This window comes from Conger conger, chromosome 11 (assembly GCF_963514075.1).
Source record: "Conger conger chromosome 11, fConCon1.1, whole genome shotgun sequence".
Classification (NCBI taxonomy): domain Eukaryota; kingdom Metazoa; phylum Chordata; class Actinopteri; order Anguilliformes; family Congridae; genus Conger; species Conger conger.
This window is the reverse complement of record NC_083770.1, coordinates 42,581,698-42,598,684: the sequence shown is the minus strand read 5'-3', so window position 1 is coordinate 42,598,684 and position 16,987 is coordinate 42,581,698. Positions and strand designations below refer to the sequence as shown.

At 43.9% G+C, this 16,987-nt stretch overlaps 1 protein-coding gene and 1 non-coding gene across 4 annotated transcripts; both read right to left on the bottom strand.

Moving 5' to 3' along the window:
• Positions 1-3,501: 3,501 nt before the first annotated feature.
• Positions 3,502-3,583, bottom strand: trnas-aga (transfer RNA serine (anticodon AGA)). Its single transcript has one exon. It is a non-coding gene; the product is annotated as a tRNA-Ser (tRNA).
• An 816-nt stretch (positions 3,584-4,399) lies between these two features.
• LOC133140621 (cip1-interacting zinc finger protein-like) lies at positions 4,400-16,511 on the bottom strand. Of its 3 annotated transcripts, none has more exons than XM_061260672.1 (15): positions 15,963-16,511; positions 15,354-15,478; positions 13,880-14,046; positions 12,962-13,082; positions 11,914-11,992; positions 11,388-11,476; positions 10,464-10,543; positions 9,569-9,760; positions 8,927-9,048; positions 8,197-8,290; positions 7,664-7,777; positions 7,010-7,162; positions 6,489-6,579; positions 6,265-6,386; positions 4,400-5,886 (listed from the first exon to the last, which is right to left on the bottom strand). In XM_061260672.1, the coding sequence occupies exons 1-15, from the start codon at positions 16,103-16,105 to the stop codon at positions 5,290-5,292; spliced, it is 2,289 nt and encodes a 762-aa protein (XP_061116656.1). In that variant the 5' UTR covers positions 16,106-16,511; the 3' UTR covers positions 4,400-5,289. The 3 variants fall into 3 exon arrangements, with proteins under 3 accessions (XP_061116656.1, XP_061116657.1, XP_061116658.1); XM_061260673.1 differs by having other exon boundaries at positions 6,489-6,570; XM_061260674.1 differs by lacking the exon at positions 15,354-15,478 and having other exon boundaries at positions 15,963-16,099.
• Between the last annotated feature and the right edge of the window lie 476 nt (positions 16,512-16,987).

The window sequence follows — 16,987 nt, the reverse complement described above, 5'->3', positions numbered from 1 at the left end:
AAAGCTCCAGCCGTGAATTTTGAAAATTAAAATAAAATGATTAGGAGTTTTTGAGAGCATTTTCGAAATATTTGCCTGTAAATTCACTTCTGTCAGACTGCACCAAAGTGAACTGCCCAATCTGAAACTATGAAAGCAGGCAGAATTGCTGGGAAAACATGAGAAATCTATACACACACACACACACACACACACACACACACACACACACACACACACACACACACACACACACACACACACACACACACACACACACACACACACACACACACACACACACACACACAATTAAGTTTGAATTGTGGTTAAGGCAAATGACTGGGATATGCAAGGTCGGTGGTTCTAACCCTGGGGTAGCCACAATAAGATCTGCACAGCCGTTGGGCCCTTGAGCAAGGTCCTTAACCCTGCATTGCTCCAGGGGAGGATTGTCTCCTGCTTAGTCTAATCAACTGTATGTTGCTCTGGATAAGAGCATCTGCCAAATGCCAATAATGTAATGTGTCTAATTATGAACATATACAATTATCACAGTGACTGGATCAGAAAAGTAAAGTCAACACATTGCTTTCAGCTTTCTTACTTCCATTTGTACCTAGTTGCAGTACCAGCTTTAAATGGAGATTATATGAGGCTGACATGACTGTGGCTTGCATAATACAAGGAGCATTTACATGGTATGCTGCCTTTGTCAAGTAAAAAAATAAATAATCTTAAACTGGACTCCTCCTTTAACACTTCTTTCTTTAACCAGTTTATCAGAGAGACTACCTTGGAACACAGAACATTAATGTCACATAATTAACAATACTCATAATTTTCATAATATGCAATATGCTCAGCAATAGAGAAATGCAGTTGAATGCATAAACCAAAAGAAGATCAAGCACCCTTAAGGGGGCATGCATTTTCTCAACCTTGAATTTTCCACTTTCAAAAATAAGCATCTTTAGTGTTTTCAAGAACCTATGGGAAAATGTATGAATAGATATTTCTCTTGAAGCTGAAAACAACATGATAAGTGCTCCCTTAAAATGTACCACCGGGCAAATTTTGCTGGATAAGTTCTTTTAATTGCTACCAGTCAACAATGGGACATTGGTACTTTAAGATACAGTTTATTAAGCAGTTGAATAGATTAGACTGTGGATTGAGTCGCCGTGGCATTGGAGGATGGAACTGCATAAAGAAAAACAGCTTGTGAAAAGCTCATGGCCATGTTTAGTGTTAACTGTTACATTAGAATATTTGAAAAGTTTTTATGCTGCAAGCTGGTGAAAATTTAACCAAAGATGCAATATTATTTCCCTGTTCTGCTAATGTAACATCCCGGATTTGATGATGCTTGCTATTTTAGATACATTTTAAATAATTATGATATGGTGCACAGTATTACCTAGGTTTGAGCCAAAATCTCACAGTCACTGTGTACAACCTGGGTCAAGGGGTAAAGACAAGTAGCAGACAAATGTAACAAAATCATAACCATTATATTTATATTCTATTGTATTGTGTTAATCAAATTCTGAATAAATTAGAATTGCAGCGTTTCTGAAATGTTTCTGAATCATTTTTCAACATTCCCAAAAATATATGGAGGAGGCTCCATATCCAGTTGATTCATACACTTGAAGCACTAGGCTTAATGATGAACATCAAATTAAAAAAGAAGTGGTTACCAGGTTGGAGGAAGCTTAAGATGTGCATTCACGATGACTGGAGGGGAATACTCTAGTCATACTGCATGTCATAATATCATGCTCATGTTTCTAAACAGTGGTCTATTCCTTTAATTAATAATTCTGAAAAATCCATCACAAGCAACTGGAGGGTGCTCAGAACAATTTACTTCATATATGTACTTTTAGAAAAGCTCCTGATTTATCACGTCATACATGTAATTTACCTTTTCCCAAATTAAATTAAGATGAATAAACTTTAGATCACTATATTATAAAAATCAAGAAATCACTCATATACACTTTAAATAAATATCTCTATAATACAGTTCAAGATGACTGGATTCGAGTTTTAGAGCTCAGACAAGTGCCTCCAAATATACTCCAAAAATAAATAAATAAATAAATACGCAAACTAAACTAACCAGTCAACCAACTCCAAAAACAGAAGGTTAGGCTAATTTGCCTTTACCCAAATGGAACTGAATGTACATTATTTCAATCGCATTTCTTTCTTCAAAATTGTTTTTATTCCGTTGTTTTCCTCCCAATTCTAAAATTCTTCATAGTATCTGCAAGCCTGCATAGTTTAATCAGTCCTTCATTGATTCAAGAGTGGGCGCAAAAGCAGACATGTGAGAGAAGCCATGGAAGACAATTTGCAACCAAAAACAAGTTAACACAGCAGTTTACTCTCCATGTTATAATAATTTTAAAAAATATCATTAATATCATTAGTTCAGTTGATAGCCTGAAAGCTCTACGTTTAGTCCCAGTAAAAGCGCATGTAATCAAAACTAGAGTTATAATTTGCTATTACCCCGATAAAAAAAAATTAAAAAATGTAACTTTAGCCTAGACAACGGCTTGGCTGATATCTCAATTCTGGTTTGCATTCTTTTTAATATACGGCTGGCCCTGAAATAGCGCCAACAAAAGCTTTATCATAGTTCTAAATTAATGGACAACAAAATCACCAGCAAGCCAACTGTTAGCCACATTGTGTGTCTCACATTATGACCGAAACCTAACTGACCAGGAGATGTCACTGGAGAGGCAAGTGTCAAATGCTCCGTGGCACGGACACTTTATCCAACACAATCGCGTCAACTGCATCATTGCTCCGGACAGCTTCGCTCGGCACATGAGTGCCGTACGATGTGCCATTGCAGTTCTGAAGAGGCCACAAACGGCTGCGCAAGCAAAAGATTACTGTCGTCCTTTTTTACGACTTTTTTGGGCGGAAAAATCTGACTTATGTCTCTGTCACGTAATGTATTTGAAACATCTGTGTCCATCACCCATGATAACATCTCTTTATGAAAGGAAACACACCTCACTGTCACTGATAAGACCTTTTTGTGATGTCGGGCGCTTGTTCGAATTTCAGACGTTCCCACTCCGGTATGACAGGATATTTTTTTGCGCTACTACTTTGAGAGTGTTCGTGTTTATGCGTTCTGCTGTGAATTCTTCAGCATTCTTCAGATGAATGTGTTAGCTGATGACCTTCCCCCCATATTTTGCTATTCACTGCTTCTGATTTTAGCAGTGACAAAGAAACTGACACATTTTATTTTGTAACCGTTAAATTTGTGAAATAGGCTAAGCTGCTGGATTGAGGTAGACTATTAAAGCTACTGCTAAAGCTTTCATAATAATAATAATGATAATAATAATAATAAACCCATGGGAGACGTAATCCTCCAACAGGGAGCTCGGAACAGGCTAGAGACTGTGACAGATACCCGTAGTTTATTTCGTTTGTACTAACATAACGCTTGCGAATAACAACATAGCAAAACACCAAAAAAGGCAACGTAGTCGGCAGGATTCGAACCTGCGCGGGGAGACCCCAATGGATTTCTAGTCCATCGCCTTAACCACTCGGCCACGACTACATGAAAACAACGCATATGCGTTAGTGTTCCAGAGATTTTAACTGGTTCCAAATGAGAACATCACACAATGTTTCGTTGTATATGTCCATACGTTCATAACCCTACCGGAACAGGTCCGTCTTCTCACATGAATATCGTCTCAGTTGGGATGGATAGTCATACATTCAATGCTAGTTTTACTCTTTTATTCCAGTATGCTTTCTTTCTTTGCTCCGTTGTTCCACACTTCGATCATCTTGGTTCACTCGTTAGTCTCTACCAATGGAACACCAGAAATAACACCCCGATCCCAGCTGCTAAATGATATGACAGCTTTGTAACAATACAGTATTGGGATTGAATCGCAGTAGATTCTGAATGACATCCCTCTCTGCCTAACGACCAACTTTTTTGTGTTTTTGGCTACAGATCATCTGAAAAGAAGGGAAAACAAAATTCACCAGCCCTAAAAGACATCTAGATTTTAAGATTTCATTTTTATAATCCAACTCTGTTTGCCAAGGAGTATGTAAACAAATCAAAACCATTACCTATGAGCTGCATTGATCCTTTTGGGAGTGGTGCAGAAATACAGCTACTACCTACAACAGGTCAGTGTTAGACAAGCCACATTCCTGAATATTTTGTTGATTCTTCCTCATTTAGAGAATATGTGCACCAATTGATGGATGGCTCAAGACTGGAATTCAACCAACTGGAGCTATAAGTAAATGCAAGTTTGGCTAATCTGTATAGCCGTTTAATAGCCAAATTGTGCTTTTGTAACATGTGTTATAACATTTTATTGTACAAACAGACCTTCTACAAGTCACAGAATTTGACTAGAGACAATAACACAGCAGGCCTACTTTAGGAGTGCAGTCAGTCATTCAGTGTTCAGCATATTGCCTGCCAAATGTTTTATATCAGTCAAGTTTTCTATGCCGAAATCTAGAAATAAAAAGGGTTTACAGTCCATTTTCTTTTCACTGACAATATTTTATGTTTCCCATGTATAGTAGCTCCTGGTGCACATATTTTGAGTCGCACGATTCACTTGAATAAACACCGCATTGTTTCTTTTTCATCTATACTTTTAGTCTGAACCTTTCTTGCAAAACCATTCCGATTACTTAAATCATGTAAAAATGCAAGCTTTGGAAATCCGGAAGTACAGTTCTGTCATTTGAAAGTAATCTCCATTTTTAACAAATGTGCCAAATTCATTGTCAAATTCAGTGTCATTGTGCAATGGAAAAATAAAACATGATTGCTGTGATTGAATTCATGTTAACTTTTTTTCTTCGAAACAATAGATTTCCCGTGTACACAACAAGCGGTCAAACACTGATTTCTCAGAACCAATCAAATGGTTTCCCTCTCCACAGCAAACCATCACATTACATTAGGTTTTATTTGGTGAGTCACTAATACAGCCGCTTCTCCACATTTTTGGTTTCATGACGATTCATGTCCCCAACACTATTTAATTTAAAACTGCAACTGCACATTTTTTACACTCCATGTCTCCAACACGATTCACTTTAAAACAGCACATCTTTACCCTCCCACTAAAGTGCTCCCGTGCTAGCAGCAGTGGGACCCGGCGGTCAGCCAGCAGGTTTGTCATTGGTCCATCAACGGACTGCGCAGGCTCATGAGACAGATCCAACAAAATAGTCCCAAATTATTCCAAGTTCTGTCGTTCCCTCTATTTTCCTCTCTCGTCATCTGCGCATCGTCCTTCCCGCTTTTTTCTTAGAAGTTGCCCGTGTGCGTCCCATTGCTGCCTCCCCTTCCGTGATGGCCACCACTTCCTTTTCTTCTTCTTCTTCTTCTTCTGCTGCTGCCCGGTCCTCCACAGCCGGCTCCTCAGCATCCTCAGAAGGAGGGGCCCGCTGGCCAGAGATGACCTGTCTCTGGCTCTCCTCCGCCAGGGAGTCTCCCTGCAGGGGGGCAGCTGCGAAGGTAAGGTCCAGGGGGGATCCAGGCCGCGGGCGCTTACGGGCCGGAGGGCCGACGGCGACCCGGAGATTGGGCCTGGCGGTGCCCCCCGGGTGCGTTCGGCTCGAGCGGGAGCCGTGACCTTCGTCAGGGACACGTGCCCAAACCGTCCGGTCCCGGGGGCGAGGACTGACCGCCCCCAGAGGGAGGCTGATGGGATCAAGGGAGGCACTGTTCTCCTCCTCCTCCTCCTTTTCCTCTTCCTCCTCTTCCTCCTCCTCCTCTTCCTGCTCTCCTGCGCCTCCATGCGTTTCCTCGACACCATCGCTGCAGGGGTCCGGCTCAGTTGTGTCCTCCTGTCTCCTTAGGGCCCTGTACTTCTGTCACCACAGCAACAACAAGAACAGACACCGTTACACCACATTCATGTTTGAAACGCAAGTAAACTGAGTAAAGTAAGGCCAGGAAGTACCTGGACAGTGACAGTGCATTTCCTACACAGTGCACTTCATATGGGCCTTCAAATTAAAGCTGACAGTCTATATTTTAACTTGAGGGTATGTACAACAGACTGAATCGTGCAGGAATTACAGCCCTTTAAAACTGTGTCGCTGCCCAAGTACTTATGGACCTCACCTTGTAGGTACATACACACATTCATACCTTCATATATCAAGGGTGGTGCCGTGGGATTGAATCCCATGCAGTAAAATACAAAACTTTAAAAAGTGAAAAAAAAAACCTCTGCCCTCACTAACCTGCAGGTTCTGGAAGTGTGCGAGGGACTGGCAGTGTGAGAGCCGGGCCGTGGACTCAAAGTGGTAGAACTTGCGGCAGAGCCTGCAGAGAAACCCAGCCACCGGAACCACAAAGCTGGACCCTGCATAGGAGGGGAGGCAGGGCAGGAGCGTGAGCAACACGTCTGCTGGGTGGGCCAATGCTGCCCCCGTGTGGCGGGAGAGCGACATGACGGGACGCTCACCGTACTGCGTGTTGGGGTCGTACTCCTCGTTATCCGCCATATCCTCCAGCGTGACCTCCTCCTTGTGGGAAGTCTGCCCTCCCTGTAACAACTGTAGGACAGGATGAGGAGCAGAGACACCCCTTAAAATGACTCGCTTGCCTTCAGTGAACATTCTTTTTGTGTCGGAGGAAACATCAACTCAGTAAAATACAGACCTAGGAAAAATTATGTTGTTCCTTTGGATTCAAAAACTTTTATGTGCTTGATTAATCTCGCCTGGTGCAATTGAGCCAACCAAGAGTATTTCATTGGTCCAATACACCAGACAAGCTCAGTAAAGCACAGAAAATAAATCCAAAACAATAATGTATTTGACCCAGGTCTGCTACAATACCAGTGCCTGCTCATCAAATATTTTCAATGGTAAGGAAATATTGATAGCAAATGAAGAGTACATAAACGACAATGTTTGGACGGGTGTTATTTTACCAATATTTCCCATTTTTAAAAGAAGTGAGGATGTCCAGCAGACCCTTTACCTGGCTATGTGAATTGCCCTGCTCCTGCTCCTCCTCTCCCTCTTCCTCCTGTTCATTGGGTTCTTCCTCGTAGTCTTCCTCTCCCTCAAAGCAGCCCACTGCATCCACGGTGATCAGCTCCTCCAGCACCTCTGGTAGGCCCTCTTCACGCAGCTGTGAGTTCACACACAGTTATTCACATATTTTCTGCTTTCGTTACATAAATACATACTCTAACGGTTTTGGATTCAAATACTTTTCTGTGCTCCATTGATCTGGCCTGGTGCAACTGAGCCAATCAATAGGACCAGAAGGTGGGATTTGAGAGCATTTCATAGGTTGTAATAGACCAGACAAGAAAATTATTTGAATAAAAATCAATTACATATTTGATCCAGGTCTGGCACATACACAAATATTTCTGCAGGGGTGTACATATGTGTACAAACACACACTCTCACACACACACACACACATACACACACTCACACACACACTCACACTCACACACACACCCCCACACACTTCCACACACTCCCACACACTCCCACACACTCCCACACACCCACATACTCACACACTCTCACACACACACACACACACACACTCACACACACTCACACACACTCACAGGAACACACACACACACACACACACACACACACACACACACACCTCTTCCACCCTCTGCTTGTGCTCGGGGGACTTCATGTGCTCCACGAACTTGCGGGGTGTCCTGAAGTGCCGTTTGCAGACGGTGCAGAAAGGGCGGGAGGAGTACTTTGACAGCTGAACAGTCAGCGACAAAGGGCAACAGAGTGAAAATATTATCCTTCTCACAGTATGTCCAAACATTCCCCTAAGCACAGCATGACAATGATAACGTTCTCTGGTCTGCAGTAAAACACAGTCAAAACATTCTCATGACCACAGTATGACACAGTCAAAACCATAGGTGTGGGTTTCATTTAGACTTACACTGCTGGACCATCTAGTCTTGTCTGGTCAAAGGCCTTGGAAGCATACCTACTAGTCCAGGGGGCAATTCATATGAATATACCGAGTGACTCGTCTTTCAATCTCTCCCCAAATGTACACATAAAGTTCAAACATTCTCCTGAGCACAATATGACAGAGAAAGACTGAACACCAAACCACCATTTCATACCAAGTCTTGTTCATTTAACATGACTCCCCCAGCAAGTCACCTTGTGCTCTTTGGTCCTGCGGTGTTGGATGAGGTCACCGTGGAAGTGGGTCTGGCAGGTGGCACACCACCGCTGTGGGCCTGGCCTCTTCTCCCTGCAACACATCACAGGTCAGAGGTCACACAGGTCACCATCACCAGGACCTGCCATATTCTTAGACAGCCAAACCATCAGTGCCACAGAGAGGCTCCAATAAGACAAAGCTCGCTGGCCACCAAGAATCAAAATGGAAGTGTTTTTAAATGTGGAATTCCCCCTGGAAATGCATCCGGGTGTAGATACACTACAGGTTAGATCGAAGTGGCAGCAGAAAAAGCCACACCACTCTCCATTTCTAAATTGAAAATAAAGTTTTTTCCCTCCCCTAAATGACTTATCATGATCTGACAGTCACCTCATTTGATTCCAAATTTGTGCAAGCAAAAATAATATGAATATAGCCACAACTGGGTCAACTTAAAATTAAATACAAGGTTACATAATAGTAATTTATATCATTCATGCTTGCTTACATTGCAGACATGCTCGTTCATGTTGACTTCCTAATTTCAGTATACACCAGCGTTAAACCTGAAACCTTACACACCCTATTCCTCATTTTACCCGACACAGCCTCCCTGGTGATGACAGTAGCTACCGCTACAGGAATACGTTGTTTGCTGCCCAGTGAAATGCTCTGTGAGCGGGTGATACATATAAACCTGGGCTGAAAGAGCGCTTGAAAACCCACCCGTATCTCTCCAGAGACTCTCGCACACGAGGAAGCAGTGTGACCAGGCAGGCGTTACTCATGTGTTGGATCTCCATCATACGCTGCTGGTGGGCCAGGCCATTCATGTGACTTTTAAAGCTCTACAGAGAAAGAGAGGCAGGCAGGCAGACAGACAGACAGTGAGGAGAGAGTGAGAGACAGAGAGAGAAAGAGAGAGGTATGTGTTGTCTATCTAGTGAGCACCCTGTCATAGTTGATTTGTTTTGACTGATGGCCTGAGATCTGCTATATTACAAGTAGGCTGCATTGCATTGCTGTATCCCATACCGCATGACTATGACTGTGTTTGTGCAAAAGAGTAGCTATTATAGGTATCCATAGCCACCATCACAGCCTACTTCACTTTCAAGCAAAGGAATATTTACTGCATTATTTACAGGGTATGTAAAGGATCATACCCTCGCTCTGGATAAGAGCGTCTGCCAAATGCCATTAATGTAATGTAACGGACCAGTCCAAAACCGCACTCTCTATGCAAACCCCACCCTCTGGTCCTCTTGGTTGGTTGGCTGAAATGCACCACGCAAGCTAAAACAAGCACAGAAAAGCATTTGAATACAAAATAATTACGGAATTTGACGCAGGACCCCCCTCCCCTACCTGCTGGTCGTGGCAGGTGGTGCTGCAGATGTAGCAGAAGAACTTGCTGGCAGCATCTCGGTCCGAGTCCCTGGCCTCGCCCTGCCCCGCCCCTGCCCCGCCCCCTGGCTGCTCCTCCAATCCCGTGTTGAAGGCGCGACTCTCATTGCTCTGCTGGATGGTGACTTTCAGCATGGTCCCCACGGCGACCACCTGGCCCAGCACACATCACACAGTGAGACAGGCTCATCACAGCAAATCGGCAACAAGTGCAGGGCACCACGATAAGGGCTCAAACTAACAGCTTCTTTTTCTTGACGGTGGTGACCGTGTCATAGAACAAAAGTAAAAGTCTGAACAGCACTCAAAATAATTCAATGCATATGAAGCAGGACATGTGCAAAATGGGATTCTTTGAGATTCTGCACACTGACATCTGTTGGACTGCTCTGCTTTTCTCCTTAGTGTGTTCAATCAAACTAGAAAACTAAGGTACAGAGCTGCTGCTGACCCGGGTTTAACAATCCCCTTAGCCCTTTCAGTCTCTCGACCCTTTCAACCAGTCAATATGACTGCTATAATACCATTACTTTAAACCCATAATATTCAAACCAATAGCTGAAGCCTTGTTTTGATCTCAAATTCAAACCATGCTGCCATATAAATGTCTTTCAAATTTTGCGAACAAAGTGAGATACGGTGAGTCTATTAGCCAGCGGCAGCGACAATGAAGGATTTCCAGCAGAAGATTTAGAGGGAGGTTTTGTAGATAACAGCCTCAACAACCTGACTAAATTTCCTCAACCAAAGCCATGGGTGGAGCCATTTCATACTGGGCTTGGGACTGAAAGGGTTGAATGAGACATTGACTGGGCTCCTCTTCCTGGCTCAGTCATCCTGTTTCCCACTCACTCACCTCAGGTGCTCTACACTCCTCAACGAACTCTATGGTCCCGGGCCCAGCCATGCTTTCCCCCTCTTCAAGAGTCACAGCATCTGTCAGCCATGACAGACAACACACATTTATCAGAGCAGCGGGATAAGAGAGCAAACCACACAGGTGGGGTGTTACCAAACCAACCACAAAAATATATACTCTCACTTTTGGGTAAACCTGTACACCAGCTCCTTAAGGCAACTAGCTACTAGACCAAACATGTGGCAGCAACTCAATTCATACAAGCATGCAGACAAGGTCATGACGTTCAGTTGTTCTTCATATCAAATATCAGAATGGGGAAGAAATGTGATTTAAGTTACTTCGACTGTGGAGTGTATGTTGGTGCTAGACATGGCGGTTTGAGTAGCTCAAAAAACAGCTGATCTCCTGGGATGTGATATGCACAACGGTCTCTAGTGTTTACAGAAAAACACCTTGGTAGAGGAGAAGGGCCAGACTGGTTCAAGCTGGGTGGCAGTAACTCAAATAACCACGCATTACAGTGGTATGCAGAGTATCTCTGAAGGCACACAAAATATCCAACCATGAAGTGGATGGGCTACAGCAGCAGAAGACCAAATAAGTCAAAAACAAATAAGTCTAAAGTCGAAATACCTAGTGGTACTGAGTGCATAATGCTGGTCTTGGGCTGTTAACACATCAGTATCAGTTATGACGTCCCTAAAGGGGACAGTGCAGTAGGGCTCCAAAACCAAAGGATATGAGATGTTGTTACACTGTGCCACTGTGACCACAGTTGCGCAAAGCTAGCAATTTCAGGATACACCCATGTCCAGTAAAAGTCAGAAATGACAAAGCTCCCTGACAGAAACAAAACAAAGCTGAGCAATTTGGAAAGTCACGTTTCAAGGAGGTGGTGTCCACACACACGACACACACCTGCAGGTCCCTTGGCATCAGCAGGGGCTTTGTAATCTGAACTCAGGGCTCCATTAGCCTCCACTGGCTCCTCCATCAGTCCTTCAGAGCTAAGAGGAGAAGAAGACAGAAAACACAATTGAGACCTAGCTGTGCATTGGTCTGGTTTAGGAACTGGGTATATAAAATCAAATCAAGAGCCTGCAGAAATATAAACTGTGTAGTTGCTCTGGTTTTGTTCTGAGCCTGTAGCTAACTGGAACCCGAAAAGTTGGTGGTTCAAGCCCCGGTGTAGCTACAATAACATCTGCGCAGCCTTAACCCCAGATTGCTCCAGGGGGATTGTAACTGTAAGTCGCTTAGGTTAAGAAGTATCAGCTAAATAACTAATGTGATCAACCAAATAAGTGTAATGGTTAAGGCAAAAGTAATGCATAGCGTACTGCAACGTCATTTGAAGGGGGGCTTTTGCCGTCCTCTCCACAACATGAGTAACACTCCCCCTGACCCCCACACAAACGCACAGACACACACTCCAGCCCTTTACCCGTCAATCCTGGGTTTCTTCAGGGCAGGCCCTTCCTGCGACTGGGCAGAGGGTGTGGTGTCTGCGGCCACCGCACCCTCTAGAGGCAGGAGAGGAAACAAGATGGACGACACAGCGGCGTCAATGCGCAGCACTCATGACATACATTAACGGCTCCAGTCTTCCTCCAAGCTGCAGCTCACTGCACTACCCAATGAGGTGATGGCACGGGTGATGAGCTAGCAAACTATACCTTGGTTGTTTCATTGTAGATAAAATACTGCGTTACCAGCAATTAATTGGCTTGCAGACAATGAAGCTAATGAAATGCTGCATAGCCAATGTCTTTTTAAATAATATAATAATAAGCAAGTTGTCACATTGTAGTACGAAATTAATCTTGTCAATCTTAAGGACAAGCAGCTGAATGGTATAATATTTAGTCTGATTTGTTGTTATAATTGCGATCATCCGAACATAACACTCTGGGTCTTTGGGCTCTAATAGAGTATCTTGCCATGATGGTCCTGTAAGTCAATAAGAGCAGAGGTGTCCACTCTTATCCTAAAAGGGCCGGCGTGGGTGCAGGTTTTTGTTTTAACCCAGCAGTAACACACCTGATTATACTAATGAACTAATCGTGGTCTTTAATCAAGACCTTGATGAGTAGAATCAGCTGTCTTAGTCCTGTGCTAAAACAACAACGTGCACACACACCAGCCCTTTCTGGATAAGATTGGACACCCCTGGATAAGAGCATCTGCTCTTTCTGAGGCAAGATGTATGAGCTTGGGCCCAGAATAAAGCATTGACCCTGGGTCAGTCCACGGGCATTTTAGGGCACTACATACATTCATACTGTGGTCAGATCTGGGTAAAATTGCTTTGGACTCAAGTACTTGTCTGTGCTTGGTTGATCTTGCCTGGTGAAGGCGAGAATTTGACTTTTTGAGAGTATTTCATAGGTTCCAATACACCGGCCAAGCTCAATAAAGCGTAGAAAAGTATTTGAATCGAAAATAACTGTGTATCTCACCCAGGTCTGGCCAGTACCTCAATTGGACCATACCTGTGCTGACAGCCCTGACGTTGGTTTCAGCCCCTGTTTTGGCGCCCAATTCACCATCCGTAGCCCTGACCACCCTCTGCTCACTCTCCTTTCTCCTGTCTGTCTGTTGCGCGGCAAAGTCCTGAAAGGGAGCCAATCATCCAATCAATGAATCAATAAACTATTCACAAACAGCACTTACATTGCATTACAGTTATTTAGCTGACACTTTTACCCAAAGTGACTTACAGTTGATTATAGTAAGGAGTAGAAAATGCCCCCTGGAGCAATGTGAGGTTATGGGCCTTGCTGACGGGCCCAACAGCTGCACAGAGCTTATCTGGTAGTGGAATTTTAAATATTATTTCTTAGAATCCACTGAAATGGAAAACACATTGTTTGGAGAAAGAGGTTGTGTAATTGTTGGATCAAGAGAACATATCATATGAAGTTCTGCCCATTGTTCCAGTCACTTATTTTGCGATAAGTTCAACACTATTCCTGAAAAATACTTTATTACCCATTTAAACCCCTGCTTGGATAACATGTGGGCAGGTGCCCCTTCAGACCTTGGTCAGACCCAGGTCAAATACATTAACATTACATTACATTCCAAATACATAATTGTTGTGGATTCAAATACTTTTCTTTGCTCGACTGATCTTGCCTGGCACATTTGAGCCAACCAAGATGGCAGGGTTGGCGCTTTTGGAGAGTATTTTATAGATTTCAATACACCAGACAAGCTCAGTAAAGAAAAAACCTAATCCTAGGAAGACAATATTACTGCCTTCATAAAAACTTTCACAACACTGCGTTGCCATCCTAAACTTCAAAACCCCCACAGAGATGCACATAACCTCTTCTGGAAGAGAGTAGACAAAAGGTCCACAGGAGCCACTGACAGGACCTCTATGGTGGCAGGGAGGCGGAGCTTGCCTTGTTATAGTGCTGGGCATGAGGGTGGTAGTGTCGTGGGGGGAAACCCATGTGCGGAGACTTGACGGCCACGCCCATGGGAGCCGGTCCAAGGAGGGAACACCTTGATCCAGCTGAGAAGAACTGCGTAAACTGCTGCCCACCCATCGCAAATCCTTGCATGCTTCCTACAGAGTGACAGGGAGGGAGAGAGAGAGATGGAGAGAAGGAATTGATTTGATTTGCATGATTTCCTGAGTGGATCAAGCTCAGGTTTCTACTTGCAGCCGAGAACTTCATATTGCACACGCATATCCACGTGTGCAGAGCTTCGCAGTAAAAGCCGTTATGTCACATGTTAAAGCCACGACCGCAATGTCAGAGCAGCGGGATACAAACTGCAAGGGGAAGCGCGGGTGTTTTAGCATGGAACAGGGTTCCTCAAATTAGTGTGAGTAGTTCCTCCTAACACAACAGGTGCCTTCAGAAAAATCAGATCTCATAACTGAGAGTTATCCTCCAGTAGGCGCAAGCTCTCACTTGCAGCAGCCTGTAGCGTAGTGGTTAAGGTACATGACTGGGACACGCAAGGTCGGTGGTTCGATCCCCGGTGTAGCCACAATAAGATCCGCACAGCCGTTGGGCCCTTGAGTAAGGCCCTTAACCCTGTATTGCTCCAGGGGAGGATTGTCTCCTGCTTAGTCTAATCAACTGTATGTCGCTCTGGATAAGAGCATCTAACAAATGGCATTAATGTAATGCAGCAGAGAGGCCTGTAGCGTATGAATTAGTCACTGGCTCGCAGGAGGGTACAGCACCTCCCACCCTGTGAACCTTAATTGTTGTCTTCCCGTGATGTACTTTTTTGTGTATCAGTATTTTTAGTTTGGCTAGGTAAGCAGTGTTTGGCTAGTTAAGGGGTTTGATCATACATTTGCGTTTGTTTGTTTTTTGTTTGTTTGTTTAAAAAAAATCAAATAGGAGGCCCTGGTCCTTATCTTTGTTGTGCAGGTAGCAGTTGAAATCGTAATTCCCTCTAGGGTCTTTCAGCGCACTTATCCCTGGTTATGGGTATGCGCTGTAATGTAATGAGTTGACACACTCCTGCTGTAGCGCTCCATCCATTATCTGAACCCGCTTATCCTGAACAGGGTCGCAGGGGGGCTGGGGCCTATCCCAGCATACATTGGGCGAAAGGCAGGAATACACCCTGGACAGGTCGCCAGTCCATCAGAGGGCACACACACACATACCCACGGGCAATTTAGACTCTCCAATCAGCCTAACCTCCATGTCTTTGGACTGTGGGAGGAAACCGGAGTACCCACATGAACACGGGAGACCATGCAAACTCCACACAAAGAGGCCCTGGCAGACCGGGATTGCTTGCTGTGAGGCAGCAGTGCTACCCACTGCACCATCCGTGCCACCTAATATCTGATTATTAGTGAGTCGTCAAAAACAGCCACGGCCGCGACTGGAAAGCAGCTTTCACCTTGCAGCTGCTGCATCATGACAGCGCCGTGCATCATGGGGTTTGGGGCCATGACGGTCGCCTGGGAGGCAGAGCTCAGCCTGACCATGCGGGGGGGAGGAGCTTGCGCCGGAGCAGACACGGGCCTGTCATAGAGAGGACAGGCATGTTTAATATCGCACATTTAATGGTTTGAATGAGATATTTTGCTATTGTAGAAGCCTGCCATGTTAGGCTGCCATAGGAATAAGCTGAATTTTGTTTAACAGCATTAAACAAAATGACAGCGGCAGGGTCCGTTTCAATTTAAACTGGAATTCATTGGAATGATATGATTAAAACGTCATGAAGCTGGAAGTGATCATGAATTGGAATTACAAGAATCTATAAGGGTCGGAATTGAAACTTCAAAAATATCCACCTTTGGATTCAGTCAATTTAAATGGAATGCAGATGTTTAACTGAAATAGAAAGCGAGTTGGCCCCATCCTTTATATCGGGTGTAATACACTGAAATGTTACACTGTGTTCGGTGTTGATAAACAAGAGGCAATGGCGTAAAGATGTACACTCATAGCGTAAACTAGCCAGCTAGGCTAAAGTTGCGATCCCCGTCCCCAAGCCCCTTACCGGCCTATTTGCTGATGGTGATGGTGATGGTGCGCCATCGGGTGCAATGAGGAAGGCTGAGGAGGCGGTCGCTGCTGGTGTTGAAAGAGATGTTGGAGTTGCCGCAGGTGCTGTTGCAACTGCTGCTGCTGCTGGTTGAACATCTTCGCGCTTTTGCTTGCAGGCTAGCAATCTATTTGCTGATATTATTGTTTATTTCGTAGTGGTATATTTTCCTTCTAACAGCAATAAAAATACTTGCATGATAATCTACAATAAACCCAGTATAGCCAATGCATAATACCTTTCGTATTCAGCAATCTAGCTGTCAATCTCAAAAGAAAATGGTTATACATATAACATTGATCCCCATCTACTTTTCTGGTTAATCCAACCGGAATTATTTCCAATTACTTAAATCACCGCTAACGTTACTTGCTAGCCAATTTGACATCTAATTATCGGTGCTGACCCACGACCCCCTCTAACACCAGCCAATAAACCTACATTAGGTTATACTATGGTGTAAAATCCAGCTTTGACCAGATTGAAATACCAGCTACCACCTGTTTCAAACATAGCTTGAACTGGTCAAACCATGTTGAGTATATAGCTGGTCAACCAGCTACCAGCAGTTTCAAAACCTAGCGTTTTATTTTTCTGCAGGGTCATCAGCTAGATAATTTCCCTAACAAAATAAATCCTTACTAGCTTTGGCTGCGTTTAGCTAGCTAAATGCTGAAATGTAATTTAGCTGCTCATAAGCATAACAATGCAACAGGCATTAGCCATCTTAAGTTTACTAGCTAGCTAGCTAAGTTTGCCATAATGATGCTGGTTTGCAAGGTTAGTTAGTCAATCTTAGTTTGTTGCAAAATCTTCAATTCATGAAACTAGCTATCTATTATCAAGTAACAAGCTATGGTGATTAGATTACTAGTACCAAAGTATACAGATTGCTTGTACGTTAGCTAAACCAACGCAGACAATCTTTCTTAAAGGATTAAATAAGGTTACTACGAGTGGCTTTTTAAGCTTATTGCAAG